The sequence below is a fragment of the Scyliorhinus torazame genome, chromosome 15 (genome assembly GCF_047496885.1).
Source record: "Scyliorhinus torazame isolate Kashiwa2021f chromosome 15, sScyTor2.1, whole genome shotgun sequence".
Classification (NCBI taxonomy): domain Eukaryota; kingdom Metazoa; phylum Chordata; class Chondrichthyes; order Carcharhiniformes; family Scyliorhinidae; genus Scyliorhinus; species Scyliorhinus torazame.
In genome coordinates, this window is record NC_092721.1 from 189,540,865 (window position 1) to 189,563,617 (window position 22,753).

A 22,753-nucleotide genomic window follows, 5' to 3' on the forward strand; every position below is an offset into this window, starting at 1 on the left:
GAGCAGGCTCAAGGGGCCGAGTGGCCTACTCCTGCTCTGAATTTGTATGTTGATTAGGACTGGGGATCTCTTTCCCCAGCCCTGCAATAACAGCTCGTGCCAACTTCAGGGCAAGGCTCACGGCTGAACTAATGTGGCACCACCCATGGTGGCCTGAATGCCATGAGGTGTGGTGATTCCACCACTGTTGGGTACAGCCTTGATCAGTTTAATACAGGACTCTTACTGCCAAAAGACAGCAAGAAAATTCCATTAAATCAACATGGATTTCTTTGTTACCTGAGAATACAGTATTGATTCTGGCAAATCCACATCTGGGGCGACATTCTCCGATCCCCCGCCGGGTCGGAGAATCGCCGGCGGCTGGCGTGAATCCCGCCCCCGCCGGTTGCCGAAGTCTCCCGCACCAGAGATTCGGCGGGGGCGGGAATCGGGCCGCGCCGGTTGGCGGGCCCCCCCCCGCTCGATTCTCCGGCCCGGATGGGCTGAAGTCCCGCCGATAAATTGCCTGTCCCGCCGGCGTAAATTAAATCACCTACCTTACCGGCGGGACAAGGTGGCGTGGGCGGGCTCCGGGGTCCTGGGGGGGGCGCGGGGCGATCTGACCCCGGGGGGTGCCCCAACGGTGGCCTGGCCCGCGATCGGGGCCCACCGATCCGCGGGCGGGCCTGTGCCGTGGGGGCACTCTTTCCCTTCCGCCTCCGCCACGGTCTCCACCATGGCGGTGGCAGAAGAGACTCCCTCCACTGCGCATGCGTGGGAAACTGTCAGCGGCCGCTGACGCTCCCGCGCATGCGCCGCCCCGAGATGTCATTTCCGCGCCAGCTGGCGGGGCACCAAAGGCCGTTTCCGCCAGCTGGCGGGGCGGAAATTCCTCCGGCGTCGGCCTAGCCCCTCAATGTTGGGGCTCGGCCCCCAAAGATGCGGAGCATTCCGCACCTTTGGGGCGGCGCGATGCCCGTCTGATTGGCACCGTTTTGGGCGCCAGTCGGCGGACATCGCGCCGTTTCGGGAGAATTTCGCCCCTGATCCCAGTCACTACCACTATTGATGTATTACTAACTGGTAAATTGATTAATATGTCATGTCGTTGTCTCCAGGTGGGCCCAGGCTATGGTTTATGATCATCCATGGTTTCCCATGTAGACTAGGACACAGTGATAGGCTCCAAAGCAGTTTATTCACATAATTTACACACGGACATAATTAGCACATTAGCAGATTATTTATTATTTACATTGCACAATTCAGTGCGTTCCTCTCGAAGTAATTCTTTCATTGACAACATGCTACAAGTAGACAGCTGATTTATCGATAAACAACCTCAAGCCTGAATTTCACCGTCTAACAGATGCAGAGTCCAATCTTCCTCAGGCTCCCTGTTGTTATTGTTTCCTAAATGATTTATTTACAGAGTGATGCACTATCAATTACCACAAAGGCGAGAGTAGTGGAATAATCGAGGCTTTATTGAGCAAAGATGTGGTGCCTCCTGTAGCTGGAACCAGAATGGCTGCAGCACCGGTGAGCACACACATTTATACCCCGCCTACTGGGCGGAGCCAGCAGGCAGGGATTTACCCATGTACCTCTATTATACGTGTCTTACCGTAATACTTATAATACTGCTAGTGGTGACTACGACACAGAGCTACAGCTGCACATTCTCCAGATGTCCGAGAAATCTCCACCATCAATGAATTTCTTCTGAAATGAATCGCTGCCGTTTGGTCGGCATTATATGTACCAATTGTCACACAGCAGGGTCCCACAGGCTGCTTCTAACATCAATGTGCAATTATTCTGTTTTAGTTGCATTGGATGAGAAATAGATTTTGATCAGGAATCCGAAGCAAGTCTCCCATTCTTCCTCGACTACTGCCATGGGATTGTTCATCTGTACCTTAACAATTGGATGTGAAACCTTGTGGAAATGACCGATCCAAGAAAAAAGCACCTCTAACAATGAAGAACTTTCTATGCACCAAAGTCTAGATGACGGAATAAACTTTCCTCCATGATCTCGCCTGTATTTATGACAGACAACAGTGTAAAACAGGGCAAAACTGTGGGACGAGTCCTCATGCAACCTCTTGACTCCCAAGCTCCCCTTTTGATTCCTCACACTTTGACCCAATCTCTCGAATGCAAGAACCCTTCCAGGAACCCAAGGTAAATGGAGCATTAACTACAAAGCGGGAAAATGGGTTGGGATTATTGCAGAGTGGGAAACTTCAAAGAAGGAAATCCTGCTCTTTGTATCAAGGTCTGACTTGGGCACCGAGGAATCATCATCCTCCAACTCAGTGATGTTACCCTGCCTCAAATATCACCAAAAACCGATGATCCGGTTATTTATTTCATGGCAATCTGTGGGATCTTGCTATTAGGAAATTGGTGCTTCCCTATCTTACAGGAGTGGCCACGCTTCAAGAGTGCTTCAGTGGCTGTGAAGCATTTGGGACATCCTGAGGTCATGAAAGTTGCGATATAAATGCAAGCTCTTTTGCTTTGTACTGCATCCTCAGAGCACACAAAATGCTATGTGTGTTGTTGGATAGCAGGCAAGTCCTGTGACCACCATCTCACTGCCCCGCCGAACAGCTCATTGAACAACCCTCGACAGGGAGAAGCTGCACGTCAGGCGATGATTTACACTGCGCTCCACATTAATATGATGCCAATCTTACTTCTCTCTACATCCCTGCTGTTAAATAAATTATACGCTTGCCAATTGAAGTACAGCCCCTCAAATGGGGCAGTACATTTGGTGTGGACGGCAGGTTCCATTCTTTCATTACTTCTTGGGCGATTCCCACTTCTGAATGGTTCTCTGTTGATTGAAGATGCCATCATTACTTGCTGCCACTTTCCGAGGATGGCGTAGGATATCTACCACAGGAAGCAGCCCATTGGCTCTACCAGTGCATGTCAGTGGTTATGTTCTATTCAAGTCTCCTCCCAGCCTGCCTCATCTAAATCTATCAACGTAATCCTCTATCTCCTTCTCCCTTCTCATACGCTGGCTTGTTTTCACCGTGCAAGCAGACTAGCTGGTCCATCAAGAATGTTGGATTTCAAGCCAGTGGTAAATAATTCAACCTTCCAGGAGAAACAATGGACGGGATTTTCCCAATGTCTGCATGTTGGCTTCATCTTTCAATGGAAAGAAAGGCTGTTGCGCGTGAAAACTTTACAAGGGTTGATGGGTTGTCCGGGAAGTTTTGTGATGTTACGTTCGTGTCCCCACCTCTCGACCAGAAGCTCCAGGCTCAAGCCTCGCTTCAGAAGCTGGTGGCCAGTGAAGTCTTTTTCATGACACGGCCAAACAGATTGATTGTCAGACCATAAATCCTTCCAATCTGACTGATTTTAGGTGGTGAGGGCGGGGAGGGTTTCCTGGTCACCTGCACTGCAGAAGGCAGCGGCAAACACTGCAGTACTTTGCCAAGCCCGTGATCATTAACCAATCCATTGGAAGCCCATGGCTGCCAACACCCTCGCAGGGAAGGAGCAGGAACGAGTTGTCACTCTTCAACAGGTCCAGACAGGTAGATGTGCCGGGGCCAAGAGCACAATTCTGGCGTGAAGTCTTGATGGTTTGGTACTGAGGATCAGTCGCCATGTTTTCATATCGTGGAGATGCAGCTTTTTTTGCGGACCATACCAGGTACCCACTCGCTGTCCTTGAGAAAACTGGACTGAGAGTAGCCCCTGGCCACCATCCCCACCCATGGATGGTCGGAGGGACAACAATAAGTTTGATATGAGTGGCGAGTTTCTTTACTGGCTCAATCAGCAGACCTACCCTACACCAACACTACTGACTGCCTTGAGCTGCCAGAGGTACGGCGTTGCTTAAGGTCTTGTCACTCACGTCCACGGGGATGCAAGTGGAAAGTGCCTGGACCTTCCGTCTAAACTCCTTTGAGGCAAAGTAGTACAACAAAGGATCAAAGCAGCCATTTAAGCTGTTCAGAGTCAGCGAGAGCTTATAGAGGATGTAGATTGGCCTCTTCTGTTCTGACAGGACAAAGTGCGCTATCATAACTATCTGAGTGGGGAGGTAGCAGATGGCGAAGGCAAGTAACACAACAAATGTCAAATAAACTATCTGCTTCCTCGACTCTCTCATTTGAATTATCGGGGTCCTAAGCAGAGTCCGGATAATTCTCGAATAGCACAGCACCATGACAATGAAAGGAACAAGGAAAAACAGGATGATCTGTGCCGAGTAGTAGAGGTAGAAATAATACATTTTGGGAAACATATCCTGACGTATAATGTCGAAGCAGGTGGTAATTTTCAGAGCCGGCACTTGATAGGTCAACTCAGTGTACATCAGAGGCAAATGGACGAATAAGACAAAGAACCAGCTGAGAAGGCACAGAATGATGGCGGCATTTACCGTGCGAAGGTGAGAGGTGTGCAACGGGTGCACGATTCCAAGGTAACGCTCAATACTTATCCACATGACCGTCAGGACTGAGCAGTGCGTGTTTCCGTAAAAGAGAACCGTCACCAGTCGGCACAGCGGGTCACCCACCTGCCAGTTATTCCTGTTCCAATGATAGGTTATCTGGAACGGCAGCGCCAAGCTGTACAGGAGATCGGAGATGGCCAGGTTGATGGAAAAGACCATGGTCGGGGTCTTGGGCCACATGCGGCAGCAGAGGAGCCAGAGGGAGATGGCATTGAGAGGAGTGCTGATGATGAAGATGGCCAGATAGATGACAGGCAAGGTGCGATGGAGCATAGTGTTGCTGAGCATCTGGATTGTGGAGTTCTGTATTGGATTTGTGGAGTTCATTGTTCAGCAGGACCTCCGAGAGGTTATTTACACAGATTAAGAGTCAAAATCCTGAGAAAACAAACATTTAAAAAAAAGGTTCAGTTTTCATGTATCATTTACAAAGTAACGAGAGTTATGATACTGGAATGGGGGTCTGTGAGCTCAGTTGACTGGACAGCTGGTTCGTGATGCGGACCGACGGCAACAGCGCGGGTTCAATTCCCGTACCGGCTGAGGTTATCCATGAAGGCCCCGCCCTCTCAACCTTGCCCTTTGCCTGAGGTGTGGTGATCCTCAGGTTAAATCACCATGAGTCAGATCTCTCTCAAAGGGAGGGCAGCCTCTGGTCCTTGGGCACTATGGCGACATGTAATTTCTTTTTACCAGAATGGTACTGGGGACGAGGGATTACAGTTAGAGGTAGACTGGAGAAATTGTTCTCCTTATAGGATCCTGAGGGGATTTGATGGGTTGGATACCAGGAGGCTGTTTCCATTGTGAGAGAGAGCCAGGGGACACAATTTCAGGATAAGTGGTATACCGTTTATGACTGAGATGAGGAGAATTTTGGGGGGTTTAAATTAGTCTGTGAAGTTCTCTGTCCCAGCGAGAAGTGGAGGCTGAGTCATTTTAATCTGAAGAGTATCTTCACACACACTCACTCTTTTGCCCTTCCGCAAATAGTGGAGAAAGCATTCCCGAGCTGATTATCAACCTGTTGATCCGCTTTGTGAACGCTCCTTCCGTGGCTAACTATTGTTGGTGTTGGATTTTAACCCGGAGCTGCATGGACACTATCACTGCATCCTTGGACTTCCTGCGGGTTCATGGAATTTATTTAAGGCAAAGCTGGGCAGATTTTAGGTGGACAGGAGCGTCAGGGGTTATGGGGGGGCATACGGCAAAGTGGAGTTGACACCACAACCAGATCAGCAATGATCTTATTGAATGGCAGAGCTGGTTCGAAGGCCTAAATGGCCGACGTTCCCATGTTCCTTAGGAGGTAACAAGGCGATTTGATAGAGATGTTCAAAACCATGAAAGGGTTTAGGTCGAGTAAATAAAGAGAAGCTGTTTCAAAGACTGAAGGATCGTTAAAAAGAGGGCACAGGTTGAAGGTGGTTGGGAAAGGAATCGTAGGCCACACGAGGAAAAAAACACTTCATGCAACGACTGGTTAGGCCCTGGAATGCTCCGCCTGTGAAAAAATGGACAATTGCGTGAAGGATACGGGTTGTTGATGGCCCACTCAGGTTCCTTGAATATTCAGATATCGGACATATGTTTCAAATGATTTCAGACGCTCATGCGAACACAAATGATGACAAAAATATTCAATTTGGGGGCAGCACGGTGGCACAGTGGTTAGCACCGCTGCCTACGGCTCGGACGACCCGGGTTCAAATCCCGGCCCTGGGTCACTGTCCGTGGGGAGTTTGCACATTCTCCCCGTGTCTGCGTGGGTTTCACCCCCACAACCTAAAGATATGCAGGGTAGGTGAACTGGCCACATTAAATTGCCCCTTAATTGGAAAAATAAATAAATTAAAAAATATATATATTCAATTTGCATTACGATGGGAAAACGTGGGATTAAAGTTCAAAGGCTGGGCTTCGAAAGGGACTGATATTTTCTAGGGCTTTTCTTCTTCTAAATATTTAAGTGGCTTCAGTCATTACATTAACCGTTCCACAGATGAACAACTTATGAGCAAACATCTCTGGGGAAAACGGTTAATTCCAGTACCACACTGCCTACACCTTAGGAGTTCACACTTCCTGAGTATAAACTGATATACGGTGCTCTGTATTTAGAACAGAAGAACTAGAAACAGGAGTAGGCCATCTGGCCCCTCGAGCCTGCTCCACCATTCAATGAGATCATGGCTGATCTTTTGTGGACTCAGCTCCACTTTCCGGCCCGAACACTTAATCCCTTTATTCTTCAAAAAACTATCTATCTTTCTCTTAAAAACATTTAATGAAGGAGCCTCTACTGCTTCACTGGGCAAGGAATTCCATAGATTCACAACCCTTTTGGTGAAGACATTCCTCCTAAACTCAGTCCTAAATCTACTTCCCCTTATTTTGAGGCTATGCCCCCTAGTTCTGCTTTCACCCGCCAGTGGAAACAACCTGCCCGCATCTATCCTATTCCCTTCATAATTTTATATGTTTCTATAAGATCTCCCCTCATCCTTCTAAATTCCAACGAGTACAGTCCCAGTCTACTCAACCTCTCCTCATAATCCAACCCCTTCAGCTCTGGGATTAACCTAGTGAATCTCCTCTGCACACCCTCCAGTGCCAGTACGTCCTTTCTCAAGTAAGGAGACCAAAACTGAACACAATACTCCAGGTGTGGCCTCACTAACACCTTATACAATTGCAGCATAACCTCCCTAGTCTTAAACTCCATCCCTCTAGCAATGAAGGACAACATTCCATTTGCCTTCTTAATCACCTGTTGCACCTGTAAACCAACTTTTTGCTACTCATGCACTAGTACACCCAGGTCTCTCTGCACAGCAGCATGTTTTAATATTTTATCATTTAAATAATAATCCCTTTTGCTGTTATTCCTACCAAAATGGATAACCTCACATTTGTCAACATTGTATTCCATCTGCCAGACCCTAGCCCATTCACTTAGCCTATCCAAATCCCTCTGCAGACTTCCAGTATCCTCTGCACTTTTTGCTTTACCACTCATCTTAGTGTCGTCTGCAAACTTGGACACATTGCCCTTGGTCCCCAACTCCAAATCATCTATGTAAATTGTGAACAGTTGTGGGCCCAACACTGATCCCTGAGGGACACCACTAGCTACTGATTGCCAACCAGAGAAACACCCATTAATCCCCACTCTTTGCTTTCTATTAATTAACCAATTCTCTATCCATGCAGCTACTTTCCCCTTAACGCCATGCATCTTTATCTTATGCAGCAATCTTTTGTGTGGCACCTTGACAAAGGCTTTCTGGAAATCCAGATATACCACATCCATTGGTTCCCTGTTATCTACCGCACTGGTAATGTCCTCAAAAAATTCCACTAAATTAGTTAGGCACGACCTGCCCTTTATGAACCCATGCTGCGTCTGCCCAGTGGGACAATTTCCATCCAGATGCCTCGCTATTTCTCCCTTGATGATAGATTCCAGCATCTGTCTCAATGCCTTTAGAAATAAATAAACAGGTACAAAAAATTGCATTCAGTTAATCGATAATTCTTTATTTGAAACAGTGATTTACTGTGCAGGAGATGGGGTTTGCTAGCAACAACAGAAATCTTTCAATGATGCTATCTCCAATTGCAATACGCAATGAAAACCTGCCCTTAATTATTTCCTGTGAGAACAAAGGTTTGATATCAACAGGTTTTGAAATCGATGTGGAGATGCTGCAAAAATTGAGGGCATGAATTTCTTATAGGTCTCTTGCTCATTGAATACCAACACCTTATTCGATGTGATTACTCTAACCACAATTCTAACACAGGCCCTGCCCTGCGTTTACAGGATTAGCACCTCAGAAGATAGGTTCACTCCTCTGATAAAATAACAACGGAATTGTGTGCAGGTGCCGAGGACACTAATATTTTTGCAGCATGACTTTCAGACCTAGATATTTTCTCTTTTGTTGGTGTAGCTTTAGTAAGTAAGTAAAGTCACCATAGTCCCAGAGGACTGTAGGCTGCTTTCACCCTTTGAGGGGGAGAGCTGACTGGTGGTGATTTAACCTGAGGATCACCACATCTCAGGCGAGGGGCAGAGTTGAGAAGGCGAGGCCTTCATTGAATAACCTCAGCCGGTTCAGGGATTGGACACGCACTGTTGGCCTCGCTCTGCATCACGAACGAGCTGTCCAGCCAACTGAGCTGAACAGGCTTTAGCACAGATGCTTAAAGGTACCCAAATTACCATCACCCGGGATGGCAGAAAGGCCAAAAGATGTTCTGACCAGTTTGGTGGATTGGCAGTCCTGGCACAAGTTCAAATAAATATCTCCAGGGCCATCTGAAGGCAGCACCAGAGGGCTCCCTTTTGATTATCCTACCCAGTGTACTCTGTAAACCATGAAGGCAATACGCGACCTAAACAAGCAAAAAGTAGTGACGCTATGTTAAACCTGTATCAAACCTTGGTTAGATGACACTTTTAGAGTCCTGTGTGCAATTCTGGTCACCATATTCCAATTATGCATGGAGCTACTGAAGAGGGTGCAGATGGTGCAGAGGAGAATTCCAAGGATTATTACCAGAAATATGCGGATACATTGGAAAAGGATTGACAGGCTGGGTCTGTTTTCACTTGAAAAAGGCCAGGGGACGACCTAATAGAGGCCTTTAAAATGACAGAGGGTTTTGGTGGAATGGAGACAGAGAGAATTGTTTCCCCTTGTGGGGAGCAGCATAGCTGGAGGCCAGCAATGTAAGATAATCGTCGAGAAATCCAGCAGGGAATTCGGGAGAAACCTCTTTACACTCAAATAATGGTGCAACGGTGGCGAGCACTACCACAAGAAGCAGTTGGAGCAAACAGCACTTAAAATGATAAACAGGTTTGTGAGGAGGAAGAGAATGGATGGCTCCAATGATTATTTTAGAAAAGATGGAGGAGGGTTGATCGCAGCATAAACATTGGCATGGGCTGGTTCAGCCAATGTTTTTGCGCCGTACATCCCACGTATGTGTGGCAACATGCCTCTATAAGGGGGGGCGATTTCCCAGAGGAACATGTGACCCGATCGGCCAATGGAGCCCGAGCGCGTGAACCCCTGGGAGGGTGTGGTCGGAGTAGGTTCCCAGTTGGTTAGCAGTTTGAAGTCTTGATACATGGCAGCTGTTATCTCACTCGCTGTATGTAGTTTTTTTATTTTAATAAACCATTCATTCGTTTATCTGTCTGGAGGTCGCCCATCTGTCAGGAAATCACAGTATGTAAGCCCACGTAACCAGCATTGTAGAAACAAGTCACTTATCTTGTTGGATTTCGGGGACACTGGCTGCGCTGAGCAACATTTCTAAAGCACTTTCTTCGCTGGAAAGCCACTTGGGATATCCCGAGGGTGTGAAAAATGTTGCATAAATAGCAACATTTCAGTGTCACAGATAGACCTGCATTTATTAGTGATCACTGGTCACGTCAAAGTTCCTTACGGCCAATGAAGGTACTTTAGGAGTGGGGTCATTGCTACATTGTAGAAACAAACAACAATGTGATAACAACTGGTTCATCAGCACGGTAGCATAGTGGGCAGCACGGTAGCATAGTGGTTAGCACAATTGCTTCACAGCTCCAGGGTCCCAGGTTCGATTCCCGGCTTGGGTCAGTGTCTGTGCGGAGTCTGCACGTTCTTTCCGTGTGTGCGTGGGTTTCCTCCGGGTGCTCCAGTTTCCTCCCACAGTCCAAAGATGTGCATGTTAGTTGGATTGGCCGTGATAAATTGCCCTTTGTGTCCAAAATTGCCCTTAGTGTTGGGTGGGGTTACTGGATTAGGGGGATGGGGTGGAGGTGTGGACTTTGGTAGGGTGCTCTTTCCAAGAGCCGGTGCAGACTCGATGGGCCGAATGGCCTCCTTCTACACTGTACATTCTATGATCAGTGACACAGATTGAGGGATAACTATTGGTCAGGCCATCAGGGAGAACACATACCACCCCTTCCAAATAGTGCTATGGGATTCTTTTCATCTGCCCAAGCAGGCAGCTTGGGCCTCGGTTTAATGCCACGCCTGGAAGGCAGCATTTCCGACAGTACAGCACTCCCTCAGCACTGCACCGGAGTGTCAAATTAGATTTGTGTGCTCAAGCCTTGGGGTGGAACTCGAACCCGGACCCTTGGAACTGCGAGTATGTATTACCTACTTAGCCATGGGTGGCAGTCATAGAGCCAAGATAGAAAAGGAAAGGATTAAGTTACATGGATATATTCAAACCTTTCTGGATGTCTCCAAGTGCTTCAGAGTTGGAGAGTGCTCACTCTTGTCACATTCAGCACCTGGGGAACGCCATGCATATCTGTAACAAAATTGATCAGTCACCAAATCAGGAAATCAACAATAAACATTCTTTGTAAGGAGTTAGACATTTAATAGCTAGAGACTCCACCCCATCCCCCTAATTAAACACGTGGCTACAGGAATGGTGCAGGCGGGAGGGATTCAGATTTCTGGATAACTGGGGCTCTTTCTGGGGAAGGTGGGAACTCTACAGACAGGATGGTCTACATCTGAACCTGAGGGGCACAAATATCCTGGGGGGGAGATTTGTTAGTGCTCTTTGGGGGGGTTTAAACTAATGCAGCAGGGGCATGGGAACCTGGATTGTAGTTTTAGGGTAAGGGAGAATGAGAGTATAGAGGTCAGGAGCACAGATTTGTTGTCGCAGGAGGGGGCCAGTGTTCAGGTAGGTGGTTTGAAGTGTGTCTACTTCAATGCCAGGAGTATACAAAATAAGGTAGGGGAACTGGCAGCATGGGTTGGTACCTGGGACTTCGATGTTGTGGCCATTTCGGAGACATGGATAGAGCAGGGACAGGAATGGATGTTGCAGGTTCCGGGGTTTAGGTGTTTTAGTAAGCTCAGAGAAGGAGGCAAAAGAGGGGGAGGTGTGGCGCTGCTAGTCAAGAGCAGTATTACGGTGGCGGAGAGGATGCTAGATGGGGACTCATCTTCCGAGGTAGTATGGGCTGAGGTTAGAAACATGAAAGGAGAGGTCACCCTGTTGGGAGTCTTCTAGAGGCCTCCAAATAGTTCTAGGGATGTAGAGGAAAGGATGGTGAGGATGATCCTGGATAAGAGCGAAAGTAACAGGGTAGTTATTATGGGAGACTTTAACTTTCCAAATATTGACTGGAAAAGATATAGTTCGAGTACATTAGATGGGTCGTTTTTTGTACAGTGTGTGCAGGAGGGTTTCCTGACACAATATGTTGACAGGCCAACAAGAGGCGAGGCCACGTTGGATTTGGTTTTGGGTAATGAACCAGGCCAGGTGTTGGATTTGGAGGTAGGAGAGCACTTTGGGGACAGTGACCACAATTCGGTGACGTTTACGTTAATGATGGAAAGGAGTAAGTATACACCACAGGGCAAGAGTTATAGCTGGGGGAAGGGCAATTATGATGCCATTAGACGTGACTTGGGGGGGGATAAGGTGGAGAAGTAGGCTGCAAGTGTTGGGCACACTGGATAGGTGGAGCTTGTTCAAGGATAAGCTACTGCGTGTTCTTGATAAGTATGTACCGGTCAGGCAGGGAGGAAGGCGTCGAGCGAGGGAACCGTGGTTTACCAAAGAAGTGGAATCTCTTGTTAAGAGGAAGAAGGAGGCCTATGTGAAGATGAGGTGTGAAGTTTCAGTTGGGGCGATGGATAGTCACAAGGTAGCGAGGAAGGATCTAAAGAGAGAGTTAAGACGAGCAAGGAGGGGACATGAGAAGTATTTGGCAGGTAGGATCAAGGAAAACCCAAAAGCTTTCTATAGGTATGTCAGGAATAAGCGAATGACTAGGGAAAGAGTAGGACCAGTCAAGGACAGGGATGGGAAGTTGTGTGTGGAGTCTGAAGAGATAGGCGAGATACTAAATGAATATTTTTCGTCAGCATTCACTCAGGAAAAAGATAATGTTGTGGAGGAGAATGCTGAGACCCAGGCTAATAGAATAGATGGCATTGAGGTACGTAGGGAAGAGGTGTTGGCAATTCTGGACAGGCTGTAAATAGATAAGTCCCCGGGTCCTGATGGGATTTATCCTAGGATTCTCTGGGAGGCCAGGGAAGAGATTGTTGGACCTTTGGCTTTGATTTTTATGTCATCATTGGCTACAGGAATAGTGCCAGAGGACTGGAGGATAGCAAATGTGGTCCCTTTGTTCAAAAAGGGGAGCAGAGACAACCCCGGCAACTATAGACCGGTGAGCCTCACGTCTGTAGTGGGTAAAGTCTTGGAGGGGATTATAAGAGACAAGATTTATAATCATCTAGATAGGAATAATATGATCAGGGATAGTCAGCATGGCTTTGTGAAGGGTAGGTCATGCCTCACAAACCTTATCGAGTTCTTTGAGAAGGTGACTGAACAGGTAGACGAGGGTAGAGCAGTTGATGTGGTGTATATGGATTTCAGCAAAGCGTTTGATAAGGTTCCCCACAGTAGGCTATTGCAGAAAATACGGAGGCTGGGGATTGAGGGTGATTTAGAGATGTGGATCAGAAATTGGCTAGCTGAAAGAAGACAGAGGGTGATGGTTGATGGGAAATGTTCAGAATGGAGTTCAGTTACAAGTGGAGTACCACAAGGATCTGTTCTGGGGCCGTTGCTGTTTGTCATTTTTATCAATGACCTAGAGGAAGGCGCAGAAGGGTGGGTGAGTAAATCTGCAGACGATACTAAAGTCGGTGGTGTTGTCGATAGTGTGGAAGGATGTAGCAGGTTACAGAGGGATATAGATAAGCTGCAGAGCTGGGCTGAGAGGTGGCAAATGGAGTTTAATGTAGAGAAGTGTGAGGTGATTCACTTTGGAAGGAATAACAGGAATGCGGAATATTTGGCTAATGGTAAAGTTCTTGGAAGTGTAGATGAGCAGAGGGATCTAGGTGTCCATGTACATAGATCCCTGAAAGCTGCCACCCAGGTTGATAGGGTTGTGAAGAAGGCCTATGGAGTGTTGGCCTTTATTGGTAGAGGGATTGCGTTCCGGAGTCAGGAGGTCATGTTGCAGCTGTACAGAACTCTGGTACGGCCGCATTTGGAGTATTGCGTACAGTTCTGGTCACCGCATTATAGGAAGGACGTGGAGGCTTTGGAGCGGGTGCAGAGATTTACCAGGATGTTGCCTGGTATGGAGGGAAAACCTTATGAGGAAAGGCTGATGGACTTGAGGTTGTTTTCGTTGGAGAGAAGAAGGTTAAGAGGAGACTTAATAGAGGCATACAAAATGATCAGGGGGTTAGATAGGGTGGACAGTGAGAGCCTTCTCCCGCGGATGGAAATGGCTGGCACGAGGGGACATAGCTTTAAACTGAGGGGTAATAGATATAGGACAGAGGTCAGAGGTAGGTTCTTTACGCAAAGAGTAGTGAGGCCGTGGAATGCCCTACCTGCTACAGTAGTGAACTCGCCAACATTGAGGGCATTTAAAAGTTTATTGGATAAACATATGGATGATAATGGCATAGTGTAGGTTAGATGGCTTTTGTTTCGGTGCAACATCGTGGGCCAAAGGGCCTGTACTGCGCTGTACATAGTTCTATGTTCTATAGATTCAGACTGGGAAATGTAATGGTTACAGCACAGAAGGAGGCCATTCAGCCTCTCGTGTCCATTCTGGCTCTCTGCAAGAGCAATTCACGTAGTGCCAGCCCATTGCCTTCGCCCCCGTCGCCATGAAAATGTTTCCTCTTCAGATAATGATCGAATTCTCACCATTGTTTCTTTTGCAAATCACCTTAAATCAGAATCCTCTGGCTCAGGAACCTGATTGTCTCAGAATAGTCAACTCTTGCTCAGAGGGACATTAAGGAGAAGGCTGCTGAGGGTCAGGAACCCACTGCCTGAAAGGGTGGGGGAGGCAGCAACCCTCATCCCATTAACAAAGTAGTTGGATGTGCACTTAACATACAGGGCTACAGACCAAGAGCTGGAAAGTGGGGGTCAGCCGGATAGCTGTCACAAACATGACATGTTGAATGTATCCCTCTGCTGTAAATTATTTCTAGTTCTCTAATTTCGAAGGGGACAGAATACAAAGTGTTGGTCTCTCATGCCTGTTCTTCAATATGTGATGATTGTCAGAATTTCAGATATTTCAGGATTTCCCATTGTGGGCACCCCTGCGCTGTCACGAAATTCACGGGCGTGAGTGCGTTGCCAGCGACGCAGAGGATCCCGGCGATGGAGAATGCAGCCCATAGTATTCTAGGTATTTGGTGCAGCAAGGGTTAAAAGCCTGGGTTAGTGTGTGTATGACTGCCGCAGTAGTGCTTTTTCAAATCCTCTTTTCACGACTGCTAGGCTTTTTTGGAGCCAGAGGTGCAATTAAAGCATCATAAAAGATGGGCTAATGTACTTGTATTTATATTAAGAGGGTTGCCTTCTTTGTTAATTAGAAACATTGGGTAGGATTTACCGACGAACTCGCTGCGTGCCTTTCAGCGGTGGAAGCGGCCCACCAGCGGAATTTACTGATCCCGCCATTGCCAACGGTATTTCCCGTTGACTGCACCCCTTGTCACCAGGAAACCTGTGCGCCCTCGTGGGACTGGACAAACATGCTGGCGTGAACAGCCGGTAAATCCCGCCCTTTTGTGTTCAGTTTCGTGAGATGGTATAGTTAATGGAAGGAGTCAAGGGTTGAAGCAGTCAGATGTTGAGGTTTACAGGGTTAGTTTCTGGCTGGAAGTGGAGCTGAGAAGGTTCTGGAGAAATACAGCCAGAGATTCTGCATTGTTCTGACAGGGGGTCAGGTCTCTTTCTTTAAAGCAGTCTTTCTCTTTTTTTAAATAAATTTAGGGTACCCAATTCATTTTTTCCAATTAAAGGGCAATTTAGCGTGTCCAATTCACCTACCCTGCACATCTTTGCGTTGTGGAGGCGAAACCCAAGCAAACACGGGGCGAATGTGCAAACTCCACTCGGACAGTGACCCAGAGCCGGGATCGAACCTGGGACCTCGGCGCCGTGAGATTGCAGTGCTAACCACTGAGCCACCGTGCTTCCCCTCTCTTTCTCAAAGTGGAGTATTCATGATATCTCTACACAGAAAGTATTCCAGAGTCTGCTAACTGTATTTAAAAGTGGATTAGGATCTGAGATGGGTTTTTATTGTTTGAGTGGAAGTAAAGGTAGCAGTTAAGAGTTGTTGTGACACCGTATTGATTAGCACTGTTTAAGGGGTAATTGTAAGCTATTTACCTATGTGATGTTTAAGATATTTTAATACTGTGTTCGTATTAAACTTTGTTTTAATATACCATATCCTGATTTCTTCATGAAATCACTCCTGGAGTGAGGTATCGTTTCCTCACAGTCTTACAAAATTAAAATAAGATATTGGAGTTTCTGCCCAGTATCCGAGCCTCTGTTGGGGTCTTGTCTGCGATTGTAATAAATACATTGCGTCACTCTAGCCTAACCAATGACAAAGGTTCCGTAGAAGAGTCACACGGACTCAAAACGTTAACTCTGTTTCTCTCTCCACAGATGCTGAGTTTACCCAGCATTTTCTGTTTTTATTTACTATCGACCACGTAAGCATTTTTCGGCACCATCAAGATTTGAGTTTTGCTTGTACCTCAGAAGATCGCAGCTCTATATCCATAGAAGTACCACAATTAATGAATCGAGTCACAATGAACATTCAAATACTGGGCCACATGCTTCAGGCACGACACCACAATGAGGAACACATGAAGAACTTGCTAGTCGAGATTTTCCGATGTGATGGTTGTTTACACCGAGATTGTCCGAAAGATGTTTTGCACTGACTCATGTAATGTCTGTAGCCAATTTTATGAGTTCAATTCAAGATTGGCTTTGGAGGGTAAAGCCAGGTGCAAACGTGGACATCGCCTCACAGCGCAGACTCATGCTGGGAAGGCACAAGCTATTGCACGCTTCTGGAAACAAACCCAGTCACAACTGCGGCGTGCAAAATGGTGGAACTTACAAATGAAGCACGGCAACATCCAGGAGGTGTTCTTCTCTCAATACTTGAATTTCAGAAGCGAGGCACCTTGCTATTTATTTACAAGATGGCTGTTTAAAACACTTCCATAATCACGAGAAGCAGGCTTAAGATGCCTGAGCAGGAGAGAAACTGTGTTGTGGTTACCTCAAGATGTGGTAAAACCATAAATCCAGAGATTACTATGGGCACTAACGGCAGATCATTGCTTGTTGTCATGATATCCACATTAACATAGCATGGCGCAATCACACACACACACTGATGGACAGGTAGTTGGTCCAACCAACACACACACAACATCACAGCCAATCACCAGTGAGAGCACACACACTATAAAACAGGGAACACCACAGTTCCCGCTCATTCTACCAGGAGCTAGCTCAGAGCACAGAGCTCACAGCATGCCACTCAGACATACACCATGTGCTGAGTGCCTCACTAAGATAGTGCTAGGGCTGGGTCCACAGGTTAGCTGGTGAAGTATGAACCACAGCCGGAAGTTAATAGTTATTATTGTACAGAATAATAAAACAGAGTTGTACCATCTACAACCGTGTTGGTTCGTTTGTGTATCGGAACACCCAACTTGACATGATACCAGGACTGGAAACTCCCCAGCAACTGTGAGACCTACCTGCACCTCTTCAGGAACCCGCCATCCTGCGCCATGGACACCATCAGCCCGCCGCAGCCGCTCCGGATCGCTGGAAAGCTTGGCGTCAACTGGAAGCTGTTTAAACAGCGCTTCCAACTCTTCCTAGAAGCCACAGACAGGGAAAATGCATCGGACACCGGGAAGATCGCCCTCCTCCTCTCCATGGCGGGGCAACACGCCATCCACATCTACAACTCCCTGGCATTCGCGGAAGGTGGGGACAAGACGAAGTACAAGACGGTCCTGCTAAAATTTGAGGAACACTTCAATGTGGAAGGTAATGAGAGCTTCCAGAGGTACCTCTTCCAGCAGAGCCTACAGGGTAAGGATGAGCCTTTTCAATCTTATTTGACACACCTCCGTATCCTCGCACAGTCCTGCGGCTATGAGGCCACCTCCGACTCCATGATTCGGGATCAGATAGTTTTTGGGGCACCTCGGACACCCTACACCAGCAGCTCCTCAAAATAAAGTGCCTCACCCAAGCCACCACCATCGAGACTGCGTCCTCCACGAAAACGCGACCAGCCGGTACTCGCAATTCCAGGCGGCCGAATCACTCTCTGGGTGAAGAAATTTTTCCTCATCTCAGTCCTAAAAGGTTTACCCCTTATCCTCAAACTATGACCCCTAGTTCTGGACTCCCCCACCATCGGGAACAATCTTTCTGAATCTACCCTGTCCAATCCTGTTAATATTTCATAAGTTTCTATGAGATCCCCTCTCGCTCTTCTAAACTCCAATGAATATCATGCTAACCGACTTAGTCTCTCCTCATTTGACAGTCCCTCCGACCCAGGAATCAGCCTGGTAAACCTTCGCTGCACCCTCTCCATAGCAAGTACATCCTTCCTCAGTTAAGAGGGCTGTGGGTTTGAAGTCACAGAGAAGCAGGTTCAAGGGCGGCAGGGCAGCACGGTAGCATTGTGGATAGCACAATTGCTTCACAGCTCCAGGGTCCCAGGTTCGATTCCGGCTTGGGTCACTGTCTGTGCGGAGTCTGCACATCCTCCCCATGTGTGCGTGGGTTTCCTCCAGGTGCTCCGGTTTCCTCCCACAGTCCAAAGATGTGCAGGTTAGGTGGATTGGCCATGATAAATTGCCCTTAGTGTCCAAAATTGCCCTTAGTGTTGGGTGGGGTTACTGAGTTATGGGGATAGGGTGGAGGTGTTGACCTTGGGTAGGGTGCTCTTTCCAAGAGCCGGTGCAGACTCGATGGGCCGAATGGCCTCCTTCTGCCCTGTAAATTCTATGGAACAACAACAGATTGATCTCCTTCCCTGAAGGACACTGTGAACTAGATTTTATTTCGCGAGGTTCTGGCCTGACGGTTAATGCTCACAAGGTCACGAGGAACTGGGGAAGTTGAACACGGTAGGCCCACAAGATCATGTCACACATATCTGTTTCACAGTCTTCTGAGAAATTGGGAGCATAAGAAACATGACCAGGAGCGGTCTTGAAGGCCCCTGGAGCCTGTTTTGCAATTGATAAGATCACAACTTATCCTCAACATCAACACCAACTTATTTGCCCGATTTCCATGTTCCTCCATTTCCTGAGAATTCAAACGTTGATCAATCTCTGTGACTCACCTGATGAAGGAGCGGTGCTTCGAAAGCTAGTGCCTCCAAATAAACCTGTTGGACTTTAACCTGGTGTCGTAAGACTTCTTACTAATAAGATCTGCACACCACCCAACCAAAGGGCCTGGCTTGCTTCCTGGCACAAAGTGTCCAGGTGATTCTTATAACCCCCATTGACGGGCCGGCGTAACGGAGCATCCCGCCGGTGGGGTGAAACTGAAATGTGGCGGGGCGGAGAATCCAACCCGTGGGATTAGAAAGGGCACCTGACTGTCCTGGGCTGGCATGGATAGGATGGGCTGAATGGCTTCTTTCCATGCTGCAACTTTTCTATGAATCTATTCTATGAGACATTTCCCGTACCAGCCTCCCCGAACAGGCGCCGGAATGTGGCGACTAGGGGCTTTTCACAGTAACTTCATTGAAGCCTACTCGTGACAATAAGCGACTTTCATTTTTCATTTTTTCCAGATGCGGTTGTCAGTGATTACAAAGCTCTCCACAAACACCCACACGCTGCAGCTGGGCACACCACCAGCACAAGCTGCCATCCCTTCTTTTGCTTATTTAGTTAGTCAATGCTTTCAACCATCTTAACTTATTGCTTTCGATCAAGTTAACTTGCAGCTTTGGTCTTTGAACGAATTACTTGATTTAATTTCGGCGATGGCGAGATTAAATTAACACAATGTCATTACAAATGTTGGACGAAAAGAGCATCACCTCCTTCAGCCTCTGCAGTGAACTCCCCACCTGCAATAATTCTCAGATTTTGCAGTCTGTTTGCTGACTGAAGCACCAACAGATACTGGGCGGCACGGTAGCACAGTGGTTAGCACTGTTGCTTCACAGCGCCAGTGTCTCAGGTTCGATTCCCGGCTGGGGCACTGTCTGTGCGGAATCTGCACGTTCTCCCCGTGTCTCCGCGGGTTTCCTCCGGGCGCTCCAGTTTCCTCCCACAAGTCCCGAAAGACGTGTCGTTAGGTGAATTGGATATTCTGAATTCTCCCTCTGTGTACCCAAACAGGCGCTGGAGTGTGGCGACTAGGGGATTTTCATAGTAATCTGATTGCCCTGTTCAATGTAAGCCTACTTGTGACAATAATAAAGATTATTTTTTAAAAAATCAAGATTCTTACTGTGTACTTTTACAACAATAATCGCTTATTGTCACAAGTAGGCTTCAATGAAGTTACTGTGAAACGCCCCTTGTCGTCACATTCTGGCGCCTGTTCGGGGAGGCTGGTACGGGAATTGAACCCACGCTGCTGGCATTGTTCTGCACTACAAGCCAGCTGTTTAGCCCACTGTGCTAAACCAGTTTTACTAACCTGGATGTGGTGTCGCTGGCTAGGCCAGATCAGCCATGGTTTTATTCAGTGATGGGAAACCTAGACTCGTGAGTGGGCCGCATGAGTAGGCCCCGTTCATCTCAGTGGGCCCCAAGATTGAAATGAGGCTTGTCACTAACCATGGATAATTTCCATACATTTAATAAACGCCAAAAATGTCACAACGAGTTTCAGTCATTTATATTTTAATAGAACTGTCATCAACTTCACATGGTAAAAACAAAAAGGTTTTGGCTTTGATTAGACGCAGAGGGAGCGCACGGCTCTCACCGATCAATTTGTGGGCAATCAGCACACAGCTCATTTCACGTTCCCTTGCTTTGCATGCGTTTCGCTTTAGTCACGTTCGTCAAAATCTCTGTGGACGGAATCCAGCGGAATTTGGCAGTTCTGTGTGTAGTCAACGGTACAAAATGCCTCGTGGGCCATACTCAGTTCCCTAATGGGCCGCATATGGCCCACGGGCCGGCGGTACCCACCACTGATCTTATTGAATGGCGGTGCAGGCTCGAGGGGGCCAAGTGGCCTACCCCTAATCCATATGCTCGAATGCCCATCCCCAATTGCCTGATAAAGTGGTGGTGAGCTGCCCTCTTCAAGCACTGCAGTCCAAGTGGTGGAAGTACTCCCACAATGCTATTAGGGAGGGGGGTTCCAGGATTTTGACCCAGCCACAGTAAAGGAATGACATTATAGTTGAAGGTCATGATGGTGTGTGGCCTGGAGGGGAAATTTCAGACAATGGTATTCCGATGTAGCCTTGTCTTTCTGGATTGTGGAGCTCACGGGTTCAGAAGGTTCTATCGAAGAAGCTTTGCTGAGTTGATGCAGTACATCCTGTAGATGGCCAGGGGGAGCTAGTGCCGTGGAGGTATTACCACAGGGCTAGTAATCCCGAGGCCTAGGGTAATGCTCTGGGGACCTGGGTTCGAATCCCACCTTGGTAGATGGTGTAATTTCAATTCAATAAAATGCAAGTTGAACAAAATCTGGAATTAAGTGTTATCGATTATCGTAAAAATAATCTGGTAAACTATTGTCCTTGAGGGAAGGAAATCTGCCTTACCTCATCTGGCCTACAGATCTACAGCAATGTGTTTGACTCTTAAATGCCCTCTGAAATCCCCTAGAAAGCCACTAAGTTGCTGGCTCAACCACATCCATGAATGAATATTTAAAAAATCACACAGCATCGGGGGAGTGAATGTTTAAGGTGGTGAATGACGTGTCAATCAAGTAGGCTGCTTTGTCCTGGATAGTGCTGAGCTTCTTGAGTGTCGTTGGAGCTGCATTCATCTGGACAAGAGGAGAGCATTCCATCACACTCGTGACTTGTGTCTTGTCGATGGTGGGCAGACTTTGGGGAGTTAGGAGGTGAGATACTCCAAAGATGTGTAGGTTAGGTGCATTGGCCATGATAAATTGCCCTTAGTGTCCAAAATTGCCCTTAGTGTTGGGTGGGGTTGCTGGGTTCTGGGGATAGGGTGGAGGTGCTGACCTTGGGTAGGGTGCTCTTTCCAAGAGCTGGGGCAGACTCGATGGGCCGAATGGCCTCCTTCTGCACTGTAAATTCTCTGAAAAAAAAATACCTGTCACAGGAATCCTAATCTCAGACCTGTGTGACGAATGTAGGAATTTCAGATGTGTTGTATTCATGGTATTTGGTGCAGTAAGGGTTAAAAGCCTGGGTTAGAGTGTGTTTGACTGCCGCAGTCACGTTTTAAAATAAATTTTACTTTGAAAGGCACGTATATTTGGGGAGCCAGGGATACAATTAAGCATTGTAAAAAGCTTGGGATCATGGAATTTAGTTTTGATTAAGGGGATTCCCTGTGGAGTTAATTGGATTTCAGCTTGGCAAGATGATGTAATTAATGGGTGGAGCTAAGGTATCAGGCATTTTGTAGGAACAACAGGTCAATGCATTTGTGGATGAAGCTGTGACCACAAGTCATGTTTTGCTCTCTGCAGTTCAGTTAAAAAGAGATTACAGCCTTCAAATAAGCGCAGACTTGTCTGAGAACAGGGGGAAGCTAAAACAAGCTGAGAAGTAGTTCTGAAGACATACAGCCAGCGTTTCTGCATGGTTCTGACAGGGGTCAGACCTTTTCTTTAAAGCAGTGTTGAAAGGTCTCTCTTTCTCATAGAACATCTCTGTAAAATAAGTATCCCTCTGTGTCATTGGTATTTAATAGTGGATTGAGAGCTGAGAATATTTTTACTTTATTGTTTAAGTGGGAATAAAGTAGCAATTAAGGATATTGTATTCACTGTATTGAGTATTATTGTTTAAGGGGGAATTGTAAGTTATTTTTGTTAATGATTTTAACACTGTGTTAGTCATAAAGTTTGTTTTAAAATATCATGGGCTGGATTCTCTGTTTTCGGGACGATGTCCCCACACCGTCGTAAAAACTGTGGCCTTTGACGCCAGAAAAACTAGCGTGAAAGGGCCACATAGCAGGAGGCTAGCAGTGATCCGTCTGAAAGCCCGCAGCTTTTGCTGCAGATACGGGCCCCTGCACTTACGGGTCGGAGGCCACTGAGTCCGCAGCCACCACAGGGTTCAGTGCTGGGACCCCAGCTGTTCAATATATACATGAATGATTTGGACGAAGGAACTGCACGCAATATCTCCAAATTAGCGGATGACACTAAGCTGGGTGGCAGTGTGCGCTG

General features: G+C 47.2%; 1 protein-coding gene across 2 annotated transcripts in view; it reads right to left on the minus strand.

The window, feature by feature from the left end:
- Positions 1-22,753, minus strand: part of LOC140392078 (S-geranylgeranyl-glutathione receptor P2RY8-like) — an 87,278-nt gene that overhangs the window by 19,500 nt on the left and 45,025 nt on the right. Inside the window, exons 2-3 of one of the 2 annotated variants that reach the window (XM_072477313.1) lie at positions 10,732-10,813; positions 1,162-4,861 (exon numbers count right to left, since the gene is read on the minus strand). In XM_072477313.1, coding sequence (XP_072333414.1) covers positions 3,821-4,810 — 990 coding nt within the window. In that variant the 5' untranslated portion in view covers positions 4,811-4,861; positions 10,732-10,813 and the 3' untranslated portion in view covers positions 1,162-3,820. Of the gene's footprint in view, positions 1-1,161; positions 4,862-10,731; positions 10,814-22,753 lie in introns of those variants that run through there. The other variant, XR_011935239.1, reaches the window with a different exon arrangement.